Genomic DNA, 23,881 nt, shown 5'->3' with positions numbered 1-23,881 from the left:
GGGCGTGGTCGTTGTCCGATTTTGCTAATTTTAATTAAACAGGCATATAGTAATAAGTGTAAGGTTCCTGCCAAAATTCATCATGAAATCTTCAACGACTGCCAAATTACAGCTTGCAAAACTTCAAAATTACCTTCTTTTAAAAGTGGGCGGTGCCACGCCCATTGTCCAAAATTTTACTAGTTTTCTATTCTGCGTCATAAGTTCAACTCACATACCAAGTTTCATCGCTTTATCCGTATTTGGTAAGGAATTATCGCACTTTTTCGATTTTTCGAAATTTTCGATATCGAAAAAGTGGGCGTGGTTATTGTCCGATATTGTTCATTTTAAATAGCGATCTGAGATGAGTGCCCAGGAACCTACGTACCAAATTTCATCAAGATACCTCAAAATTTACTGAAGTTATCGTGTTAACGGACAGACGGACGGACGGACGGACATGGCTCAACCGAATTTTTTTTCGATACTGAAGATTTTGATATATAGAAGTCTATATCTATCTCGATTCCTTTATACCTGTACAACCAACCGTTATCCAATCAAAGTTATTATACTCTGTGAGCTCTGCTCAACTGAGTATAAAAACTGCATATGCAGAAATGTGGGCTCTATATAGTGATAATAAAATATCCAATAAAAAAAAAAATTTTAAGAAACACACATAACTGTTTTCTTTAGCGCAGCGACGATAAGCTTTTAAAATGGTTTTAAAGTCTATGTATAGTACTATAAAGTTGGCCTAGCTATATATGTACATAGAGCTGACACTTAATTTATTTAAGTATATAAAACTTCATACTCACGTCTTCTCTGTCCACGCTTTGCAAATATTGTATATCTGTTCGACACGAACCTGGCTTTCGACCTTGTCCGGCCACCAAATATGATGGTGTCAAAAAAATTAAAACTGACCAAAGGAGACTGAAAAAAAATGAAATTAATTAAAAAACAAGTAAGGAAGGCTAAGTTCGGGTGTAACCGAACATTACATACTCAGCTGAGAGCTTTGGAGACAAAATAAAGTAAAATCACCATGTAGGAAAATGAACCTAGGGTAACCCTGGAATGTGTTTGTATGACATGGGTATCAAATGGAAGGTGGTAATGAGTATTTTAAGAGAAAGTGGGCCATAGTTCTATAGGTGGACGCCTTTTCGAGATATCGCCATAAAGGTAGACCAGGGTAACCCAGGACATCATTAGTCGGGTACCGCTAATTTATTTATATATGTAATACCACGAACAATATTCCTGCAAAATTCCAAGGACTTTTTATTTCGCCCTGCAGAACTTTTTCATTTTCTTATACTTAATATGGTAGGTGTCAAACCCATTTTGCAAAGTTTTTTCTAAAGTTATATTTTGCGTCAATAAACCAATCCAATTACCATGTTTCATCTCTTTATTCACATTTGGTATGGAATTATGGAATTTTTTTAATTTTTCGGAATTTTCGATATCGAAAAAGTGGGCGTGGTCACAGTCGTATTTCGGCCATTTCTATACCAAGATAAAGTGAGTTCAGATAAGTTCATGGACTAAGTTTAGTAAAGATATATCGATTTTTGGTCAAGTTATCGTGTTAACGGCCGAGCGGAAGGGAAGGACGGTCGACTATGTATAAAAACTGGGCGTGTCTTCCACCGATTTCGCCCATTTCATAGAAAACAGTTATCGTCATGGAATCTATGCCAATACCAAATTTCAAAATGATTGGTAAATTTTTGTTCGACTTATGGCATTAAAAGTATTCTAGACAAATTAAATGAAAAAGGGCGGAGCCACGCCCGTTTTGAAATTTTCTTTTAGTTTTGTATTTTGTTGCACCATATCATTACTGGAGTTGAATGTTGACTTAATTTACTTATATACTCTAAAGACATTTTTTTTTATAGTGGGCGTGTTCGTCATCAGATTTTGAAAATTTTTATTCGGCAAACATATAGTAATAGGGGTAACGTTCCTGCTAAATTTCATCATTATATCTTTAACGACTGCCAAATTACAGCTTGCAAAATATTTAAATAACTTTCTTTTAAAAGTGGCCGGTGCCACGCCCAATGTCCAAAGTTTTACTAATTTTCTATTCTGCCGTCATAAGGTCAATTCACCCACCAATTTTCATCGCTCTATCCGTCTTTGATAACGAATTATCGCACTTTTTCGGTTTTTCGAAATTTTCGATATCGAAAAAGTGGGCGTGGTTATAGTCCGATTTCATTCATTTTAAATAGCGATCTGAGATGAGTTCCCAGGAACCTACATACCAAATTTCATCAAGATACCTAAAAATTTACTCAAGTTATCGTTTTCACGGAGAGACAGATGGACGGACGGACGGGCGGACGGACATGGCTAAATGGATTTCTTTTTACGCCCAGATCATTTTGATATATAGAAGTCTATATCTATCTAGATTAGTTTATGCCGGTACGGGGTACTGTTATGTGAACAAAATTAATATACTCTGTGAGCTCTGCTCAGTTGGGTGTAACAAGTAAAGGTGTCTAAGTTCGGGTATAACCGAACATTATATACTCAGCGTGAGCTTCAATTGTACATTTCATTTCCGATAAATTACTTTTCTACATAACACGTGGCTCCGCCCGTTTAAAAAAAATATCTCGCCATTTCCTTGTATAATAAAACTTGATAAGTGAAATAGCATTGATTCAAAGCTATTTTTTGCTAAGTTATAGCTTATTATTCTAGTCTACGACCCTTTTAAGCTTATTTTATATCTAAGTTGCCGTAGTCTTTAACCGATCCCGTCCATTTTTACTACACATATTTTCTGCTATAAGGAAAATACGTGTACACAATTTTGTTACGATATGTTAATTTTTCTTCGAATTATGGCTCCCGAAACAGAAAATGGCTTAGTCATAAAAGGGGCGCTACCACGCCCATTTTTTAAATTTGAAGCTTTTCCTATTGATTCTTATAAATCTACTTGGGAAATGAAATACCATTATATAAAGTTCTTTTGCACAAAGATATAACTTATTTTATTCGTCCACGACCCTTTTAAAAATATCTTATATGAAAGTGGGCGTGGTCTTTAAAAGATTTCGTTAATTTTTCGTCAAAGCATTCCTTATAGTAAAGGCAACCTCTCTGCCGAATTTTGTTACGATAGGTTTAATGATTTTTGATTTAGGATTAATAATATTTGTAAAATTGATTTTATCACAAGTGGACGGTGCCACGCCCAATTGAAAAAAATTTTCCAAATTTTTATCAAGTGTCTCAATATCAGTCCCATTTCAAATTTCAACATTCTAGGTGTATTATTTACTAAATTATCAGGTTTTTTGTGTTTTCCAAAATTTTATATATGTATATAAAAAGTGGGCGTGGTTATCATTCGGTTTCGCTCATTTTCAATACCTGTTCTGGGTCCAGATAAACTAGTGTGTCAAATTTGGTGAAGATATCTCAATATTTACTCAAGTTATCGTGCTAACGGACGGGCGGACGGACGGAAAGTTTGCCAGCATCAGTTCTGCATGGCTTTCGGGATCAATCTGGGATCCCCTCAAGGTCATTTCGGGATCAATTAGGGACTCTTTAAGAATCATATCTGGATGGCTTCTGGGATCCGTCCGGGATTATTTCGGGATAATTTGCGGATCCTTTCGGGATCATTTCTGTATGGTTTTCGGAATCCGTCTGGGATCCCGACGGGGTAATTTCGTGACTTTTTCTGGACTATTTCGAGATCATTTCAGCACCCTTCTGAGATCATTTGAGGATTTGTCCGGGATACCATAAAGGTCATTTCGGAAAATTTTTAGCACTATTCCGGGATCATTTGGGGATGCTTCCTGTATCATTTCTTGATGGCTTTCCGGCTTCGTCTGGGATCCCGTCAGAGTAACTTCGGGAATTTTTTGAGACTATTTCGGTATCATTTGAGGACCCTTCTGGCATCATTTCTGGATGGTTTTCGAGATCTGTCCGGGATCCCGTCAGGGTCATTTCGGGACTTTTTCGGGACTTTCGGGATCTTTTCGGGACCATTCCGAGATCATTACTGTATGGTTTTGGGGAACCGTCAGGGTAATTTCGGAACTTTTTCGGGATCATTACTGTATGGTTTTCGGGACCCCGTCAGGGTAATTAAAGGACTTTTTCGGGGTCATTTGGGCATCTTCACACAAAGTACCTACTTAATTTTATATTCAGTGTGCTTTGCACACAGAGTATATTAACTCTGATTGAATAACGGTTGGTTGTACAGGTATAAAGGAATCGAGAAAGATATAGACTTCCATATATCAAAATCATCAGTAAAAAAATTTGATTGAGCCATCACGAAATGACTCCGACGGGATTTCGTAAACCGTCAAGAAAGTATCACCGAAGGGTCCCCAAATGAACCCGAAAAAGTCCCGAAAATACCCGGACGGATCCTGAAATCTAATTCCGTAAGAGTCCAAAGTGATGCCGAAAAGACCCTGACTAGTACCTGGACGGATCACGTGTTTCATCCAGAAATTATCCCGGAACAGTCCCCAAAAGATCCCGGAATAGTCCCGAAATGATCCCACATGTATCCCGAAAACCATCCAGAAATAATAGCGAAAAAGTCCCAAAATGACCCTACGGGATTCCGGACGGATCGCGAAAATCATCCAGAAATTATGCCGGAAGGATCCCCAAATGATCCCGAAAAATTTCCGAAATGACCCTGATGAGATCCCGAAAGTCGTCCAGAAATGATACCAGAAGTATTCACAGATGATCCCGAAAAAGACCCGAAATAACTCCGACGGGATTCCGGACGCATCCCGAAAGTCGTCCAGAAATTATACCGGAAGAGTCCCCAATGATCCCGAAATAGTTCCGAAATAACCCTCACGTGATCCAGAAATGCTCTCGGAGGGATACCGAAAATGACCCGAAATAACACCGACGGGATCTCAGATGTATCCCGAAAACTATCCAGAAAATATCGCGAAAAAGTCCCGAAATGACCCTGACGGGATCCCGGACGGATCGCGAAAATCATCCAAAAATGATGCCGGAAGGGTCCCAAAATAGTTCCGAAAAAGCCCCGAAACTACCCTAGCGGAATTCCGAAAGCCATCCGGAAATGATCCCGGTAGGATCCCCAAATGATCCCGAAATAGTCCCGAAAAAATCCCGCAATCACCCTGGCGATATCTCGAAAGTTTTCCAGAAATGATACCGGAAGGATCCCCAGAGGATCCCGAAAAAGTCCCGAAGTAACTCCGACGGGTTCCCGGACGCATCCCGAAAATATTTCAGAAATTATACCGGAAGGGTCCCAAAATTATCCGGAAATAGTCCCGTGAAGGTCCCGTAATAATCCCGATGGGACGCCGGACGGATCCTGAAAACCATCCAGAAATAATCCTGTAAAAGTTCCGAAATGACCCTGACATAGTCCAGAAAAAGTCCCAAAATTACCCCGACGGGATGCCGGGCGGATCCCCTAAACTACCCAGAAATGATCTCGGAAGGTTCCCAAAAAGATACCGAAAAAGTCCCGATATGACCCCGACGGGATCCCGGAGGGCTCCCGAAAATCATCCAGAATTGATCTCTGAAGAGTACGCAACTGATCCCGAAATAGTCCATTAATATTCTCCAAATTACCCCGACGGGATGCCGGAGGGATCCCGAACCCCATCCAGAAATAATGTCGGAAGAGTCCCCAAATGATACCGAAATAGTCCCGAAATGATCCCCAAATGATCACGGAATAATCCCGAAAAACTCCCAAAATAACACCGACGGGATCCCGGGCGTATCCCGAAAACTGTACAGAAATGATCCCGGAACAATCCCAAAACGATCCCGAAATAGTCCCGAAATGACCACGACGCACTGCGCACTTTGAAAGCCTCGACATATTTGACCCATTGAGTTTTTTAATATTTGTGAAGGTCAGTATAGGTAAAGTTATAATTCGTAAAAATTGTTAAAAAGTAATTATTCGAAGGGGTCGAAAAAGATTTCGCCAGTAGACTATTGTCTCTGTCCTAAATCCGTGTAGCCATTCTGGCGTGATTCAGTCACAAAGACGAAAAAATACAATAATTAAATTATAACTGTTCCTGCTAGTAGATCCTTCTAGACTATTGGCTACATGTGTGGAGATTTCATCCAAATCTGTCTGTTCGTGCGATATTGAGTTCCAAAGACAACCGTCTAGACAAACATCCAAACATACAAACATCCAAACTTTCATATTTATAATATACATTAGATTAGACTAGATTAGATTAGATATTAGATTAGATTAGATATTAGATGTATTCCACCGATCTCCATGATTTCAGACAACAATATATGCTATATATTGGAGCATTTGGTGAAATTTGAAGCTTCTAACTGTTAAAATGGGGCTGAAATTGCGAAAAGTTTCTTATCTGAAAAATCTGTTGTATGAGATATATACTATATATACAACCGAGCTCCATCATTTATTCACACAGCAGCATGTGTTGATATTTGAAGCCTCTAGCTCTTAAAATGGGGCAGTAATTACGAAAAGTTTCCTATCTGAACAATCGGTTGTGTGAGATATGTGCTATATATACGACCGATCTCATCTATTTTTTCAGACAACAATACGTGCAATATACGAAAGTATATGGTGAAGTTTGAAGCTTCAATCTGTTAAATTGGGTAAGATATTACAAAAATCCTCTTTTTCTGAAAAATCGGTTGTATGGAGGATATATGCTATAGTGGTCCGATCCAGTCGGTTCCGACAAATGTCTAATCGGACACCTAAATACACCCGCTCACCAAATTTTATTAAGATATCTCAAAAGTTGAGGGATTAGTTTGCACACAAACAGACAGACGGACAGGCGAACAGACGGACATGGCTAAAACAACTCAGCTCTTCATCTTAATTGTTTCGGTATACCTAGTGGTGGGTCTATCTATTTTCTTTTAAGAACTTACAATTTTAGGATTCGTGCCGAAATTAATATACTATTTCATTTTCATGAAAGGTATAAAAAGATAGTGAGGTTCGACCCGAAGGAGAGCGCGAGCGTGAACGCAATATCCGCTTGCCTCTTTGCGACTTACTTACTTACTTACTTGCGACACCGAAGTATTTAAGGGCGATTACCTATCTTGTCCAACTTTCCAGGACATGTTCACGGCCATATACATCAACAACAAGAGTCCGCTTAATGCCGAGAGGTTGTATTACCTCATTCAAAAGACTGAGGGGGAAGCAAAGGAAATTGTTCTAAAGTACCAACTCACAAACGACTTTTTCACCACAGCATGGAAGAATTTAACTGACAGGTACGCAAACTAAAGTATCCTGATCAACACCTAACTAAAGATTTTATTTAGTTTAAAAAAATTTTGAGCAGGTGTTGTAACTCAATTAAGAAGCTGCAACGCGAGATCAATAATTGTATCGCGTACCTTAAAACGCTCAGATCGACATCTCAAACTGGGATGCCATCATTACTTACCTATGCTCGATCAAGCTGCCAGAAAGCACCGAAACAGTAGAACGGTAGAAAGGAATGGTGGGAAGCAGGAGTCAAAAGTTTCACAAAACATTTCACTAAAATATCTCAAAATTCCAAATAAACATTCGAGGACTTTGCCACGCTATTGCGCAGAATTAAGCATTGTCTCAATTTTCGACCCTTAACCCCATCCTCAAATGATACAGTCGATATGGAACCGCTAACGCCTGGGCATTTTCTAATTGGAGGGCACTACTTGCTCCTCCACAACCCGATGCCAGCGAAAACCCACCATCGGTCATCAACCTAATCGAACTCCAAAAACGTAACAAATGGGGGCACCCAAAAACAAATATGAAAATCGGGGATTTGATGAGCATAAAGGAAGACAACCTTCCCCCGAATGAATGGAGACTGGGCAGGGTGGTCAAAGTCCACCTTGGCTCCGACGACCGAATTCAAGTGGTCGAAATCATGATCCCTCGCGGCCAAGTTACGAGACCCCTCGTCAAACTGATACGCCTCCCTCCTGGCAATGAAGGAGAGGACCCTACAAAAACACAATAATTATCTTAACTGTAACCGGAATTCCACTTCGAAAAATCGCAAAAAAAAGTAAGGACGGGACTGTCTTCGGCTGTGCTGAAGACTTCATACCTTTCATGAATGGGGTTGAACAATAATCTTATCCCATTCGTAATCTCCAAATAATCGGCTTTATAAGATAAGAAATATATAGTGAACAGATGTACATACCTAAGCGATTTTTAAGGTAAATATAAAATATAACAAGTAAAGGTGTCTAAGTTCGGGTGTAATCGAACAATATATACTCAGCGTGAACTTTAATTGTATATTTCATTTCAGATAAATTACTTTTCTACATAATACGTGGCATCGCCCGTTTAAAAAAAATTTCTCCTCATTTCCTCTTACAATAAAACTTGATAAGTGAAATATCATTGATTCAAAAATATTTTTTGCTAAGTTATAGCTTATTATTCTAGTCTACGACCCTTTTAAACTTGTTTTATATCTAACTTGCCGTGGTATTTAACCGATCCCGTCTATTTTTTACTAGGAATATTTTCTGCTATAAGGAAAATACGTGTACACAATTTCAGTACGAGTGGGAGTAGACTTCTTAGTTGACCATGACATCAGGATCGATATGCAGAGAAGGATTATGCGCTATGAGAACCAGGATGTGCCACTTTACTTCAGTTTGCAGAAAGGGTGCAGAAGCAAGCGAGTGCTGGTGGAGGAGACTCGACAAAGACCACGAAAGTCAAAGGTAAAGGCTGATGGAACGAATGGGCCAAATAAAGCAAAATCAAAGATATCTGCGAGAGAAACACTGGCATTGACAAAACCAAATTGACTCACTAAAACGAAGGAAAGAATTTCCCAGAACTGTGAACTGTTGTGAACTGTCAAGACTATACTGAGGATGCAAAGTCAATCCGTCAAAATAAAGCTCTGCGAAGTAGTTCATTCGCCAAACAACAGAGTGTGACGGAACGGTCCAGGATATTGAGTAGTAGGATGAAACACAGGTACGACAAGAACAATAATTTGGAAGGTTTCCTGGAGGGAGATTTGGTACTGCTATACAACCCTCACCGGCGGAAAGGTGTTCCATCCAAATTTTTGGTGCAATTTGGGAGGCCCATACAGAGTTGTGAAGAGGATCAGTGATGTCATCTAGCGCATACAAACAATTGAGAAACCACGAAATAGAAGGGTGATTCACTTGGAGAGGCTAGCAGCGGTTAGATCGAGAAATTTGTCTGATCGGGACGATCAGACTTGGGTGGAGGGCAGTGTGACGAATATTAGTATCACTTAGCGATACTACTATCACTAAGCCGATAATAAGCAGTATGTACGTGAACAAATCAATCATCATGTACACACACAAGGCAGCGGGGGGATACTCACCATCAGCTGAAGTAGTACTCACATATACACATGCATATGGCTATGCGAGAGACTATAAACTATAAATATACATGTACATATATGGTTGATAACCAGGCGTGAAGTTCTCGAAGTTACTAGGCCTTAGTAGAAATGGGTGAACGAGCAACAGAGAGTGTAAAAGCAGCGAAAGCTGAGTAGTCAGTAACCAGTTTGATTTAAACACGCTATCAGTTGCGAAGTGAAGTATAATTGTACTACTCCCAAAGTAATCTAATAAAGACCATTTTGCCTTACTAAATATTGGAGTTACTTATTCGACAATTTAGCCGTTCGAATGTTAGCAGAAGGTGTTAAATAAACGGAGTTTCACTAAATTCGTTACAATATTTACATAAATTATACGACGGAGAATTGACGGACGAGCATATGGGTCTAAGTGGAACTTCCTCTTTACGGATTTTCAGCAAACCATACAACCTAGGCGTATTTGCAGTTTTACTGAGGAGACTATATTTTTCTTTTATATTTATCACATTTTTTTAAAAAGTTATTCTACAATTTCATTATTCTTGTCCTGTAACTTGTTTGTGGGGTCGCGTTTCAAAACCCGATGTGAGGAAATATCGTTTACCATTTCCTGTAATTTCTTATTATAATCAGATTTTCCATCAGAACTGTTACGTTGCCCTTGTCAGCGTTCAAGACTAATAGTTCGTTTTTGTTTTTTAAGAAATTCTTAGCTCACTGAAAATCTGGTGATTGGGGACACCGCCTCGAGCGAACCCGCAACCGCCACAACAAATCTCGAGGACCCGTGCAACACTTTGAGTGGACATGGGGCCGATATAAAACTGGCACTCAGCACTCCGGATGCCGAGAGCGATACATTATCGGTATCTGAGATTGCGGGCCAGTTCTTTACTAGCACAGCGGAGGATCGACGTCGAAGCTGAAACCGACCGTTAACGAGCGCGCATGTACTGCAAATAAACCTGCACCACTCTAAGGCAGCTTCGACTGCGCTAATATTACGCCACAGCACAACATATGAGGACGTCGTTCTAGCCCAGGAGCCTTGGGTCGTTGGCAGCAAGGTCTGTGTGCTCTGTTGTCATGGCAAGGATACTGTTCGTAAATATATAAATAAATTAGCGGTACCCGACAAATGATGTTCTGGGTCTCCCTGGTCTACATTTTGGTCGATATCTTGAAAACGCCTTCACATATAAAACTAAAGGCCACTTCCTTTGAAAACCCTCATTTATACCTTTAATTTGATACCCATATCGTACAAACACATTCTTGAGTCACCTCTGGTTCACCTTATTGCGAAAAAAGGCCCACTCCCTTTCAAAATAATCATTACCACCTTTCATTTGATACCCATGCCATAAAAACACATTCCAGGGTTACCCTAGGTTCATTTTCCTACATGTTGATTTTCCTTATTTTGTCTTAACCTTGCTTGTTTTATTAAAACTTTTGATTTGATCGACTAATGTGTAATACACGAAACACTTGTAAGAATGCCATTTGTGGAGTTAGGCACTTTTGATTTGTGTGGACTCATATTTAAAACAGAGAAAATATAATACTTTCCCAATCATTGTGTACAATACAAAGTGTGTCAACTAAGGGATAAATGTCAAAATTCAAACATCCTCGCTCGCAAATCTCAGGTCTAGAGTTGCATTTTTTTGGTACGTAAGAGTACTTTAAGCTGAGTTGCATTCGATAGTTTAATAAAACTTTGTGGTAGATGAAACAGTTGCATATATTCCCACGGAAATATAAATAATAGAAGACTTGTAGCCTCCAAGAATGCGGAAACATACGGAAAGCAAAATGTATTTAAATTAGAGTCAAAAAAGTCTAGAGAAACTTAACAAAATATAAAGCGCCACACGTGTAACATTGTTGTTTTTATACTCAGTTGAGCAGAGCTCACAGAGTATATTAACTTTGATTGGATAACGGTTGGTTTTACAGGTATAAAGGAATCGAGATAGATATAGACTTCCATATATCAAAATCATCAGGATCGAAAAAAATTTGATTGAGCCATGTCCGCCCGTCCGTCTGTCCGTTTTGAGGTATCTCATTTGATATGTAGGTTCCTGGGCACTCATTTCAGATCGCTATTTAAAACGAACGATATCGAACTATAACCACGCCCACTTTTTTGATATCGAAAATTTCCAAAAACCGAAAAAGTGCGATAATTCATTACCAGAGATGGATAAAGCGATAAAACTTGGTAGTAGAGTTGAACTTATGATGCAGATTAGAAAATTAGTAAAATTTTGGACAATAGGCGTGGCACCGCCAACTTTTAAAAGAAGGTAATTTAAAAGTTTTGCAAGTTGTAATTTGGCAGTAGTTGAAGATATCATAATGAAATTTGGCAGGAACGTTACTCCTATTACTGTATGTATGCTTAATAAAAAATAGCAAAATCGGAGAACGACCACGCCCACTTAAAAAAAATTATCTGAACTCACTTTGTATTGGTGTAAAATAAGGCAGAAATCCGGTTATTACCACGGCCAATTTTTCGATCTCGAAAGTTACGAAAAATGAAAAAATGCCATATTTCTATACCAAATACGATAAAAAGGGATGAAACATGGTAATTGGATTGGTTTATTGACGCAAAATATAACTTTAGAAAAAAAATTTGTAAAATGGGTGTAACACCTACAATATTAAGTAGAACAAAATGAAAAAGTTCTGCAGGGCGAAATCAAAAACGGTTAGCGGTACCCGACAGATAATGTTCCGGCTCACCCTGGTCCACATTTTGTTCAATATCTCGAAAATGACTTCACATATACAACTACCACCACTCCCTTTTAAAATACTCATTAACCTTTCATTTGCTACACATATCGTACAAACAAATTCTAGAGTCACCCCTGGTCCACCTTTATGGCTATATCTCCAAAAGGCATCCACCTATAAAACTAAGGTCCACGCCCTTTTAAAATACTCGCTAACACCTTTCATTTGCTACCCATATCGTACAAACCAATTCTAGAGTCACTCCTGGTCCACCGTTATGGCGATATCTTGAAAAGGCGTCCACCTATAGAACTAAGGCCCACGCCCTTTTAAAATACACATTAACACATTTCATTTGATACCCATATCGTACAAACAGATTCTAGAGTCACCCCTGGTCCACCTTTATGGCGATATCTCCAAAAGGCGCCCACCTATAGAACTAAGGCCCACGTCCTTTTAAAATACACATTAACACATTTCGTTTGATACACATGTCATACAAACACATTCCAAGGTTACCCAAGGTTAATTTTCCTACATGGTGATTTTCCCTTATTTTGTCTCTATAGCTCTCAGCTGAGTATGTAATATTCGGTTACACCCGAACTTAACCTTCCTTACTTGTTTCATTTAGAAATGTTGTTACCAGATTCTTGTATTACACAAATATAATGCACTTGGGTACAGAAATTCAGAAATCCTAGAAAATATTTTACCGACTTACTTTGCTGTTGTGTTTAAAAAGTTTTTCACAATAATTAGAAAAACTAAATGTTTTCTATGCTTTTTACACAAATGAAAGTGCAAAAGTGTGTTCCTGCGATTGCATAGACTAGAGAAAAATTTTGAGTTTTGCAAATATTTGCAAAAAACCTCTGTTTGGACCATTCGCCATATAAATTATCGAAACAAAGAAAAATTCAAAACGCTTAAATATCTGCTTAGAGGCCAAAATTCTGGCAAATTATTTATGAAAGGAGTTTATATCGCCGTAGTAACTGCAAAACGTATCGAATTAGTTACTTCCTGGTGATAGACGATAAAATTATTTAATAATATCTGGAAGGAAAACTTTGAAAAGGCATGCATAGATATGTTTTTCAACCGACTGCAGAAATAAATCACCAATTTGATAACGTGGCTGAATCGATCCCCTCGGTATTTTAAAATTTAGTTTGAGTGTGAACGCATTGAATGTAGCCAATAGCCTATCAGAAATCAGATTCAGCGGGCTCAATAAGGTTATGTTAGGTTGAACTAGCTGGTCTGTGAGGACCCCAAATATACTATATGCGTCCATTGTGTTTGTTTAAAGGCCAAACTGAGAAATAATATTTAAAACCAGGACCTATCTTATAAAATAAGTCCGTCCTTTTGATAAAGCTTTCTAGGACCTATGCCACTAACTGTACTATATCTGATTTAAATAAAGGAAACATTCAAAAACAGGATGTACATATATATTTCTCTAAATTTAAACCAAAGGAAGTATAGCAGTATGTGCTTTACTAATATATCGATTTGACTCTTAAAATGTCTTTTAATTTATAATACACTTTTTTCTGAAAGGATAATATAATTTAGTTACTTACCTAGCAATCAGCATTTTGTAAAGTATTAGATTGAAGAAATCACAACAAAATATCACTTACGTCTTCGACACTAAAACTCACAATGTGATATTAAAATTTTTCATACCTTTTATACTTGCAATCTATGCCGATTTTTTCAGCGAAAATTCCACACACACACAAAACACATTATACCATTCCAAATAACAAAACAAAAACAGAAAGTAGCCTAAGTTCGGGTAACATTGTATATACCCTACAGAAAAAATGAGAGACAATCACGCAAAGCGACAGTTTCGCAATAGATTTAGGTCCGCCCCTTTTTTCTAAGATACATATACAAATTGGCGGCCATCGTGGCGTGCTGGTATCGTGCTCCGCCTACCACACATTATGCCCTGGGTTCCCATCCCGGGCAAAGCAACATCAAAATTTTAGAAATAAGGTTTTTCAATTAGAAGAAAATTTTTCTAAGCGGGGTCGCCCCTCGGCAGTGTTTGGCAAGCGCTCCGAGTGTATTTCTTCCATGAAAAGCTCTCAGTGAAAACTCTTCTGCCTGCAGATGCCGTTCGGAGTCGGCATAAAACAACTAAGTCCCATGCGGCCAATTTGTAGAGAAAATCAAGAGGAGCACGACGCATATTAGAAGAGAAGCTCGGCCTCAGATCTCTTCGGAGGTTATCGCGCCTTTCATTTATTTTATTTACATATACAAATTTCTATTTTCTACATACTCGCGTCTCTGTTATGTGCATTTCCTAACACAGTGTAAAAAAAGTAAACTATTTGGCCAATTTTCGTGTATTCACAAAAGATGTTTTGTTCTACAAAATTGTCCTACTTATCGATTTAACTCTTGGTAAGTCACCCTGTGTTGGTGAAACCATAAGTGTCAAATGAATCTATCTGATAGGTAGCTATCCTCCAGATAAGATCTAACTTAGCTGGAGATGGTAAAAAGACCCTTAATGACTACCTCCGAACTGGTGCTATCGGATGAATATCGGGAGACTGAACCAATTAGGAATGCTTTAAAAATGTTTACACTGAACTTGCCTTTTGAACGCGTCGTTAACTAATTCAGTCGCAGGTGGTTTTGAAATAGTCGCAGCCTTTAATTAATTTATTTAAATATATAAACCTAGCTCGACCCTAAGCGCTACTGGTACAAGTGTGAGTACTAAATGTCACGCTCTTCATCCGATTTGTCCCCATTCAGCACCGTTAGTTTTTTCGGCTGGGTATTCATTTTTGTTCTAAAACTTATTGATTTTTATAATTCAGTAACACACAATACCACTTTAGTTTCCGTAAAGTGCTTTGAAAACGCAATTATAAGCTTCAAAAATAAATTATTTACCTTTAAGAGACACGTGTTGTTTAATGTATCTCATTCGTACACGTTTTTACATATATTGATAATGAGCCAAGCAAGCAGTACATAAAAAGTTCCAAAAAGTAAAAAAAATCAATTTTCATCTCTTTTATCTATAAATATAAGTAGACCTGTCAGACGTTGTTCTGCCCTAACTTTGATCTATCTACATAAGCTTTTATCTCTAGCTCTTCCTCCCCTCTTTCGTCCCTCTGCCTTTCTCTTTCTATACGTCCCTTTCTCCTTCTCCGTATTTTCTTCTCTATCTTCGTCTAACTCCATGTCTTTCTCAGTTTCTTTCTCCGTCATTCTTTTCTCTCTATAGTTCTTATTCTTCACCATCCCTTATTCCCAGCCTCAGTTCCAGTTACAGTCCCAGCCCCAGTCAACGCACAAGTCCCCGCCGGAGTCCCTGTTTTAGTCCCAGTCAGTCCCTGGTCCGCTCCCCGGAAAAATCTCGTAAATGCTAATCCAGATAAAGGGCTGCTTAAATACCTAATTTCAGGCAAATCGCACAGTGAATAGAATTAGTTGGAATGGATCGTTCCCGGGTCCCGTTTCCAGAAAAGGATTTGACAGGAATTCTCTTCGGTTTGCCATGAAGCGAACCTGGAAATTTGATCAAAATCGGAGAATGATTTCGGAGTACATAAGTTGTATGCAAACATATATCCTTCTTTATAAGTATATTTAAAAGTAGATTAAATTTCTTTAGTGCACAAATATTACAAAAAAATTTAACTTTTGTTTAAGAATTTTAAATGTTAAAAAATTTTAACGAAAGAGTATTTTTCAAATAATGATGAACCTCTAACCATTTATGTTGCGGGAACCGGACATTTTGCAAATTTTCCCCGCCACTATAATATATATAATCAAATTATATCGAAAATGGTAATCTCACGTAGCTTAGCTTTGAAATGCAGAAAACCGTTTTAAAATCGGAGCACTCTGTGTGAAGTGATGGGCCTACAATGACATTAGCGACTTTATTTTAAAAGATTTATATATGGATATAGATATATCATAAATTAAAGTCGGAAAGATGTAATCTGATACAATACTAAACGTATTGGATTGCAACTTGCTTTAAAAAAAATCTTAAATGTAGCTCTATGAAATAGCTACTTAAAAGAAAAATGAGCCTTACAATTGTTTACACTACGCACAACATTGCTGCAAACGAACGCACTACAGCACTTAGTGACTAGAAGTATGATTGTGTGATTCGTAAATCAACAACCCTACGTTCTGTTGAAGTAAGTGCACACTAACTATTAAAATGAAAAAGAGAATACGGATTCGGGCTATCCCATATGCAAAATGAATTTTTTAAAAGTCAAGCCATGACGAAATCAATGAAGTGAAGGCAGTGTCAAATTTAAGTGAGTTCGCTTTTCCGACATGCAACTGAATTTGGTAAATACGTAATGTTTGACCATGTCAACAAAAACGGTTTTTATACAATGACAAATGGTGTGCCGTCGATTTTGACTACAAAGTGACAACTAAGTTGACCAATAAATGAAAACAACACTTGCCCATTTACCATTAAAATTTCATTTGCTAACATGTTGCCATTTTATTTTCGTTTGCCGACTGTCGTCCCATCATCATATAATGACACAGCGTGTAAAACAACGGAAAATAATGAAATAGATTGTGAAATAAATGAACACAAAATTTTAGCGTGGGTTTTGACCATGAACTCCTTTATCGACTTTGAGTTAGTAATGTGTCAGAATTAAACGGCTTTGACCCCAACTGACCACAGGGTCAGTCAAGCTGCAGTTTTGATGTCAGTCATTTTGACCTAATAAAAAACAAGCATTAGATATGTTTGTTTTGATTTCTTTTTCAATGCTTTTTATTGTTTTTGTTTTGTTTTGATTTCAATTTTCAAGAAATTTTCAGCGAATTTAACACGGAAAATTTTTATTTGATAAAAAATAATACTTCTTTTATTTTATTTAATTAGGGTGGGTCGATTTGTATGGACGCAAGTTAACCGATATCGCGCCATCGATCTTTCGATAAAAAAGTTCCACTACCCATACCCAAAAAAATAATTTTCGACCCTGCGAAATTTCATTTTTTGACTTTTTTTCGACTTTGATTTTTAAGGTTTTTTTCATGACCAACTAAAAAAATTTCATATATATAACCTGTCCGACCCAAAAATGTAATTTCTCAGGCGTAGTGGAACTTGTTTTCCTTAGCCCAAATCCTATCGAAAAATCGATGGCACGATATCGGTTAATAAATCGACCCAGTCTAATGCATATACGGATAAAAATAAATCATTAATTTTCCATGAACAGCGTTCATAAACATTCTGCTCTGGGTTTTATGAATAAGTTCATTTATTTTAATGAATTTTTCATAAATTAATGAATAATTTCAAAGAAATTTATGAAAATGCTCATAAAGGTAATGGATGCAAATTCATGAAGTAGTCTTAGAACAAAATTCAGTTTTTATGCTTTATGAACAATGTTTATGAATGCTTTTCATAAACTTCTATGCAATTATTCATTGAGTTTATGAAACAGTTCATAAAATCAAAGAATTTATTCATACAACTGATGGTGTTAGTATTGCCAATCAATTAGTTTGTGCAAATAATCCGGGTAAAGTTGCAAATCCCGTCGTGTTTATGCTGCAGAACTACACAAAAGGGGAAACTTTTCAAAAGTTGATGTCACTGAATTTCGCATCATCAGTTGTTGAGTGAAAAAAGGTAAAACGGAACTGCATACATTTGTTTGTGAAATAAAATCTGTGTTTTGTTTGTGAAATAAAATGATCTGTGCTTTGTGTAAGAAGGAATATGAAAGTATTAATGGTTTTGTTGGACATTTGAAGAGGATTTACGACATCCATATGTCACTTCAAAGTAGCCACTGCTTAGAAGGTGAAATTCTGGAAATTTTCCCAAACGAGAAATTAAGTTTCTATCGAAACGAAAAGAGAGGAAAACTGTACACCAAATTTTGCAACATGAAAAAAAAGTATCAAAATCTACAGTTCGGAAGCTAAACAGCGCCGTATGGAGTCTCCAGAGGTCGAGGAAAATGGTTGGTGTTGCAGTATATTACCTAATTTTTCGTTTATTTAATTTTTATTTCATTTCAAGTTCCGGAAATTTGTGCTGAAGAAATGCTTCAGCGTGTGAAGTTCGACAATTTGACTGCGGAGGAGTTTCAAAACGCTTGGCAAGCTTGCGCCAATTATAGAATAAATCAATCCCAAACAAAATTTCAAAACATACACCAAATATTTCGCGAGTGGCCAGAATATAAGGAACCTGATGGATATCGTCTGGTGAATAAATCTTGAATCATAGGTTTTATGTTTGCAATTTACTAACAAAAACTTTAAATGTTTTTTTCAGATCGATTTTGATTTCGCAGTAATGTTCCCAAATACCCACAATTTTCTTAGCTGTCAACAAGAACTATTGAGGTTATTTCATTTCCTGCAGAAGCCTGGAGTTTTGAAAGACAGTTCAACAAAATTTAGAATCAATTCCATTTCGGAGAAAGATTTAGAAAAAGGTATTTCTTAAGAGGATGCATAATATACACACATATACATAAACACAAAATTTTTAAATTTTTAGACCAAACACAATTTGTTTTCAAAACTTTGTGGTGCCTTCACGGATATCTTTCACCTACAGTCAAACTAGTCAGAAAAACGAACGCTGGCAAAAAAAGATATCTGCAGATTCACTTTTAAAGATTTACAAGAGTCGTTTGCTTTCGTTGGACAAACTCTTCAACAACTCGAGGATCATATATGTATGTACATTTTTTTAAGCAACGCTGTGAGAGCATTCAGGCTCTAATTTTAGCGCTGGGCGCCAAAAACTATGCAAAATTCGATCAGTTTTTCCTATACTTGGATGATACCAAAATATTATTTACGAACTTTCATTGATGCGTCGATGTATGCTTTAAATCATTCCACTTATTTAATGTTGAGTATCCTAAAGCGAGTACTACTTTTTGGACATTTATTCAAACATATTTTTATAAATTTACTAAAGCACGCGGAAAAATAACCCCCAAAATCAATATTTTCATTCAAGAGCTTGAAGAGTGAAACTACTTTATTTTAGGTCTACTTTAATCCATAGTAATAGTCTTGTAAAAATTTAGCACCCTTATTGAAATTTCTTTCTTGGCATTTGTAAACAAATTTCTATGGATTAAAGGAGACTTATTTTATTTATGTATTTAGTTTTTATTAATTATTGAACCCTCAGTATTCATCGCTAGTGCGTGTATGTACCAATTTTACAAAAAATATATATATATTTTTAAAACTCATTCTAAGGAAATTGAAATATGTAAACAATGTGATAAATTAAATCAGTTTTTTTTTATATAGTATTTGTAAGATTTGCCCTATTTTTATACTCAGTTGAGCAGAGCTCACAGAGTATATTAACTTTGATTGCATAACGGTTGGTTGTACAGGTATAAAGGAATCGAGATAGATATAGACTTCCATATATCAAAATCATCAGTATCGAAAAAAAATTCGATTGAGCCATGTCCGTCCGTCCGTCCGTCCGTCCGTCTGCCGTTAACACGATAACTTGAGTAAATTTTGAGGTATCTTGATAAAATTTGGTACGTAGGTTCCTGGGAACTCATCTCAGATCGCTATTTAAAATGAACGTTATCGGACAATAACCACGCCCACTTTTTCGATATCGAAAATTTCGAAAAATCGAAAAAGTGCAATAATTCATTACCAAATACGCATTAAGCGATGAAACTTGGTAGGAGAGTTGCGCTTATGACGCAGAATAGAAAACTAGTAAAATTTTGGACAATGGGCGTGGCACCGCCCACTTTTAAATGAAGGTAATTTAGAAGTTTTGCAAGCAGTAATTTGGCAGTCGTTGAAGATATCATGATGAAATTTGGAAGGAACGTTACTCTTATTACTTTATGTCTGCTTAATAAAAATTAGCAAAATCGGAGAACGACCACGCCACTTTTTAAAAAAAAATTTTTCAATTCAAATTTTACAGGAAAAGTTAATATCTTTACAGCATATAAGTAAATTATGCCAACATTCAACTCCAGTAATAATATGGTGCAAAAAAATACAAAAATAAAAGAAAATTTCAAAATGGGCGTGGCTTCGCCCTTTTTCATTTAATTTGTCTAGGATGCTTGTAATGCCATAAGTTGGACAAAAATTAACCAATCCGTGTGAAATTTGGTAGAGCTTAGCTTCTAGGACGATAACTGTTTTCTGTGAAAAAGGGCGAAATCGGTTGAAGCCACAGTTTTTATACACAGTCGACCGTCTGTCCTTCCGCTCGCCCGTTAACACGATAACTTGAGCAAAAATCGAAATATCTTTACTAAACTCAGTTCACGTACTTATCTGAACTCACTTTGTATTGGTATAAAAAATGGCCGAAATCCGACTATGACCACGCCCACTTTTTCGATATCGAAAATTACGAAAAATGAAAAAAATGCAATAATTATATACCAAATACGAAAAAATGGATGAAACATGGTAATTGTATTGGTCTATTGACGCAAAATATAACTTTAGAAAAAAACTTGGTAAAATGGGTGTGACACCTACCATATTAAGTAGAAGAAAATGAAAAAGTTTTGCAGGGCGAAGTTTAAAGATCTATTTGGGTATTTATCATTGAGTTGTGTAACATCTAAAGAAGGCTGTGAAGGCATGGGAATTCTTGGTTCTCAATGCCTAGGTATCTAGGGCTTACATTAGTGTACTTATTATACCTAATGCATTCGTACAGTAAAGGATTTAGTTATAAATATGAAATTGATCAGTGGAAGGATACAAAAAAATTAAAGAATGTTCCAAAACCCTTCCAACTTTAGTCACTGACCTTAAAACGTTCTTTGCCATGGGTTCATTGGGAAATATTTTGTTATTTTTAAGGTATTATTTTTCTAGTTTTTGCCATTTGTTTATACAAAGCAAACAAAGCACATTAACTAAGGTCCAATTATGAGGTTTGACAATTAATCACATATTTATTTGAAAAAAAAAAATAAAAATTGTTTTTAAGATATTTTTCACCTGTTCAAAAGTAAACAAAGAAGTATTTCTTGAAAAATAAATAAAGTGGCATTTAACCTGCAGAAATTCTCATCTATTTCCAACATCAAATCCTTTGCAAATGACTAAATCCACGTTATAACAATCTATAGCTTGGTTTTCGCTTGGACAATTTTGGTCAAATCAATAAAAACCACTTGTCATACAACGTCAAAAGCGATAATTAAATTGCTTGCTGTTTATCGGCAACTTATCTTTTAGAGTTCCTTATCATATTAACGCACGGCGACTCTTTTTAAGCAACAGTCTGACATTTCATTTCATCTCATTCTAAAAAGTTGTTTTATTTATTGCAAAATTGTTTATTTAGCGCAAATCCCCACGGTACCAAAAGTTAAGGTATGGATACCATGCGTGATGAAGTCGGAGGATACACTGCGACTTCTGCAGAATCAGAATCCGAATATACCGACACAGGATTGGAAAGTACTTACTGTATCTCGGCCTACCGAGGACGGTCAGTTCTACATCTTCCGAATAAACAAGCAGGCGGAGGATATTTTGTACACGCAGCTTGGTAAAATGTCCTTTGGCACTGGCAAACTTTACATGCGACTCAGGAAAAGAAGTCCCGAGGATAAAAACCCTAACACGCTAGAGGTGGGCGAAGTCGAAAAGGACCTCAAAAGCCTAAGGGAAAAAATACAGGTGGAGGTCCCCGACGTCACCACGAACGTGCTAGAAGAGAATCAACCGCTAAATAGTGCTGTGACTCGCACAGAGGAACACCCTGCACAACAGTCACGAGAGGCTGAAGGGGGCCTCGAATACTCTAAACCAAAAGGGCAAGGGGAGGACGATGACGTCAAGACGAAGGTGCTAGAGGGGGACAAACAGCCCAATGGTGCTGCGAGTCCTACAGATAAACCTCCAACACGGTAAAGTGGCGTCGAGCGAACTCCTCCTAACCCTTGAGGAGGGTTTGTTTGACGTGGCGCTGATCTAGGAGCCGTGGCTCTCATCGGGAAGAAAGGTTTCTGGACTTAGCGCGAGCGGGTTTGGCGTTTATTACGCGCAAATGGAAGGACGGGTGCGAGCTGTAGTAATGGTAAGGAAACAGCTGCATTCATATATGCTGCCTAATTACACCACTGAGGATCTCGTAGCGGTGGCCGTTGAGCAAAAGAATAAGCAGGCATTTATCCTGGCGTCCTCCTACATGGCCCATGCTGCGGAGGTCCCACTGATGGAGTGCAAATGGCTAGTACAGGAGGAAGGGCGCAAAGAGCGGTTGGTCATAGGCGCAGATGCAAATGCGCACCACAATGCGTGGGGAAGAGCAGATACGAACGGGAGAGGCGAATCTCTGTTTTGTTACATCCTGCAAACCAATTTGCAGATAGCCAACAGGGGAAATGTCCCTACATACATTGGTCCAACATCCAGCAATTTTCTGGATATTACATTGAGCCCCGAGCGTGTTATATCAAGGTATGATTGGATGGTTCTTGATAGACCATCCTTCTCCGACCATGCGTATATCAGCTCCAGCATCCCCCTAAAGAGGGTAGAGAAGGGAGGAACCTTTAGAAACCCTAGTTCAACGAACTGGACTAAATTCCAGAAACATGTAGAAACAAAACTGGGACAATCAAAAGAGGTTGCTAATGTAGGGGAACTGGAGGAGTCGAATGAGTTCCTAACAAGGACGCTTATGACTGCGTATAACAAAGCTTGCCCTCTAAAAAGATTCAGAGGAAAAGCAAAGCCGCCATGGTGGAGCAATGAGCTGAGTCTTCTAAGAAGACAGGTAAAAGAAATGTTTAAGCTCGCAAAGACCCCGGAAAGCGAAGCGTGTCGGGACGAGTACAGGGATCTACTGAGGATCTACAAGCGTGAAATTACCAGGGCGAAGAGAAACTCATGGAAAAGTTTCTGTACGGACATAGAGTGCTCCAGCGAAACAGCACGGTTGAAAAAAGTCCTAGCAAAGGGAAACATAGTCCAGGGACTAATAAAGAAAGAGAACGGGGAATGGTCACGTAATAGTGAGGAATCCCTTGAGGTGCTTCTCGATACACATTTCCCATCGGGAGACGGTTTAGAGGAGCCAGCAGACATCACTCACACTTCGATCACGGAGCTAGCAGTGCCGGGCTTGGTGACCGATACCAAGATCGAGTGGGCAGTGAAGACGTTTTCTAAGTTTAAATCGCTGGGCCCAGATGGTATGGCGGTCGTGGAATGGCTTAAAATAATAGTCGATGGGTGCATACGACTGAATCATGTACCGCACTCTTGGAGAACTGCTCGTGTACCTTTTATACCAAAGGCGGGGAAGATCGGTCACGTGTATCCCAAAGATTATAGACCAATTAGCTTAACATCATTTCTGCTCAAAACCTTTGAGAGGCTGATAGATGTGTACATAAAGTCCAACGTGGATGGAAAGCTGCTCTCCACAACACAGCATGCGTACTCTAAAGGCAAGTCGGTAGACACCGCATTGCATAGGGTGGTAATAAGCATAGAGAAATCCCTGGAATATAAGGAGTATGCTCTAGGAGTCTTCTCGGACATTGCCGGGGCTTTCAATAATGTTGCAAAATGGGCGATTATGGATGGTCTTAATTACATTAAAGTACATCCTGCCTTAATCAGATGGATCGGCTGCATGTTAA

At 37.9% G+C, this 23,881-nt stretch overlaps 1 protein-coding gene across 1 annotated transcript in view; it reads right to left on the bottom strand.

Moving 5' to 3' along the window:
* LOC137250549 (uncharacterized) overlaps positions 1–13,858 on the bottom strand; it is a 119,472-nt gene extending 105,614 nt beyond the window's left edge. Inside the window, exons 1-2 of the mRNA XM_067783548.1 lie at positions 13,778–13,858; positions 807–924 (exon numbers count right to left, since the gene is read on the bottom strand). Of these exons, the coding sequence (XP_067639649.1) occupies positions 807–924; positions 13,778–13,791 (132 nt within the window). The 5' untranslated portion in view covers positions 13,792–13,858. The remainder of the gene's footprint in view (positions 1–806; positions 925–13,777) is intronic.
* Positions 13,859–23,881: the final 10,023 nt, after the last annotated feature.

Source organism: Eurosta solidaginis, chromosome 1 (genome assembly GCF_040869045.1).
Source record: "Eurosta solidaginis isolate ZX-2024a chromosome 1, ASM4086904v1, whole genome shotgun sequence".
NCBI lineage: Eukaryota > Metazoa > Arthropoda > Insecta > Diptera > Tephritidae > Eurosta > Eurosta solidaginis.
Note: the sequence above shows the minus strand (reverse complement) of the source record. Positions and strands in the feature narration are given on the sequence as shown.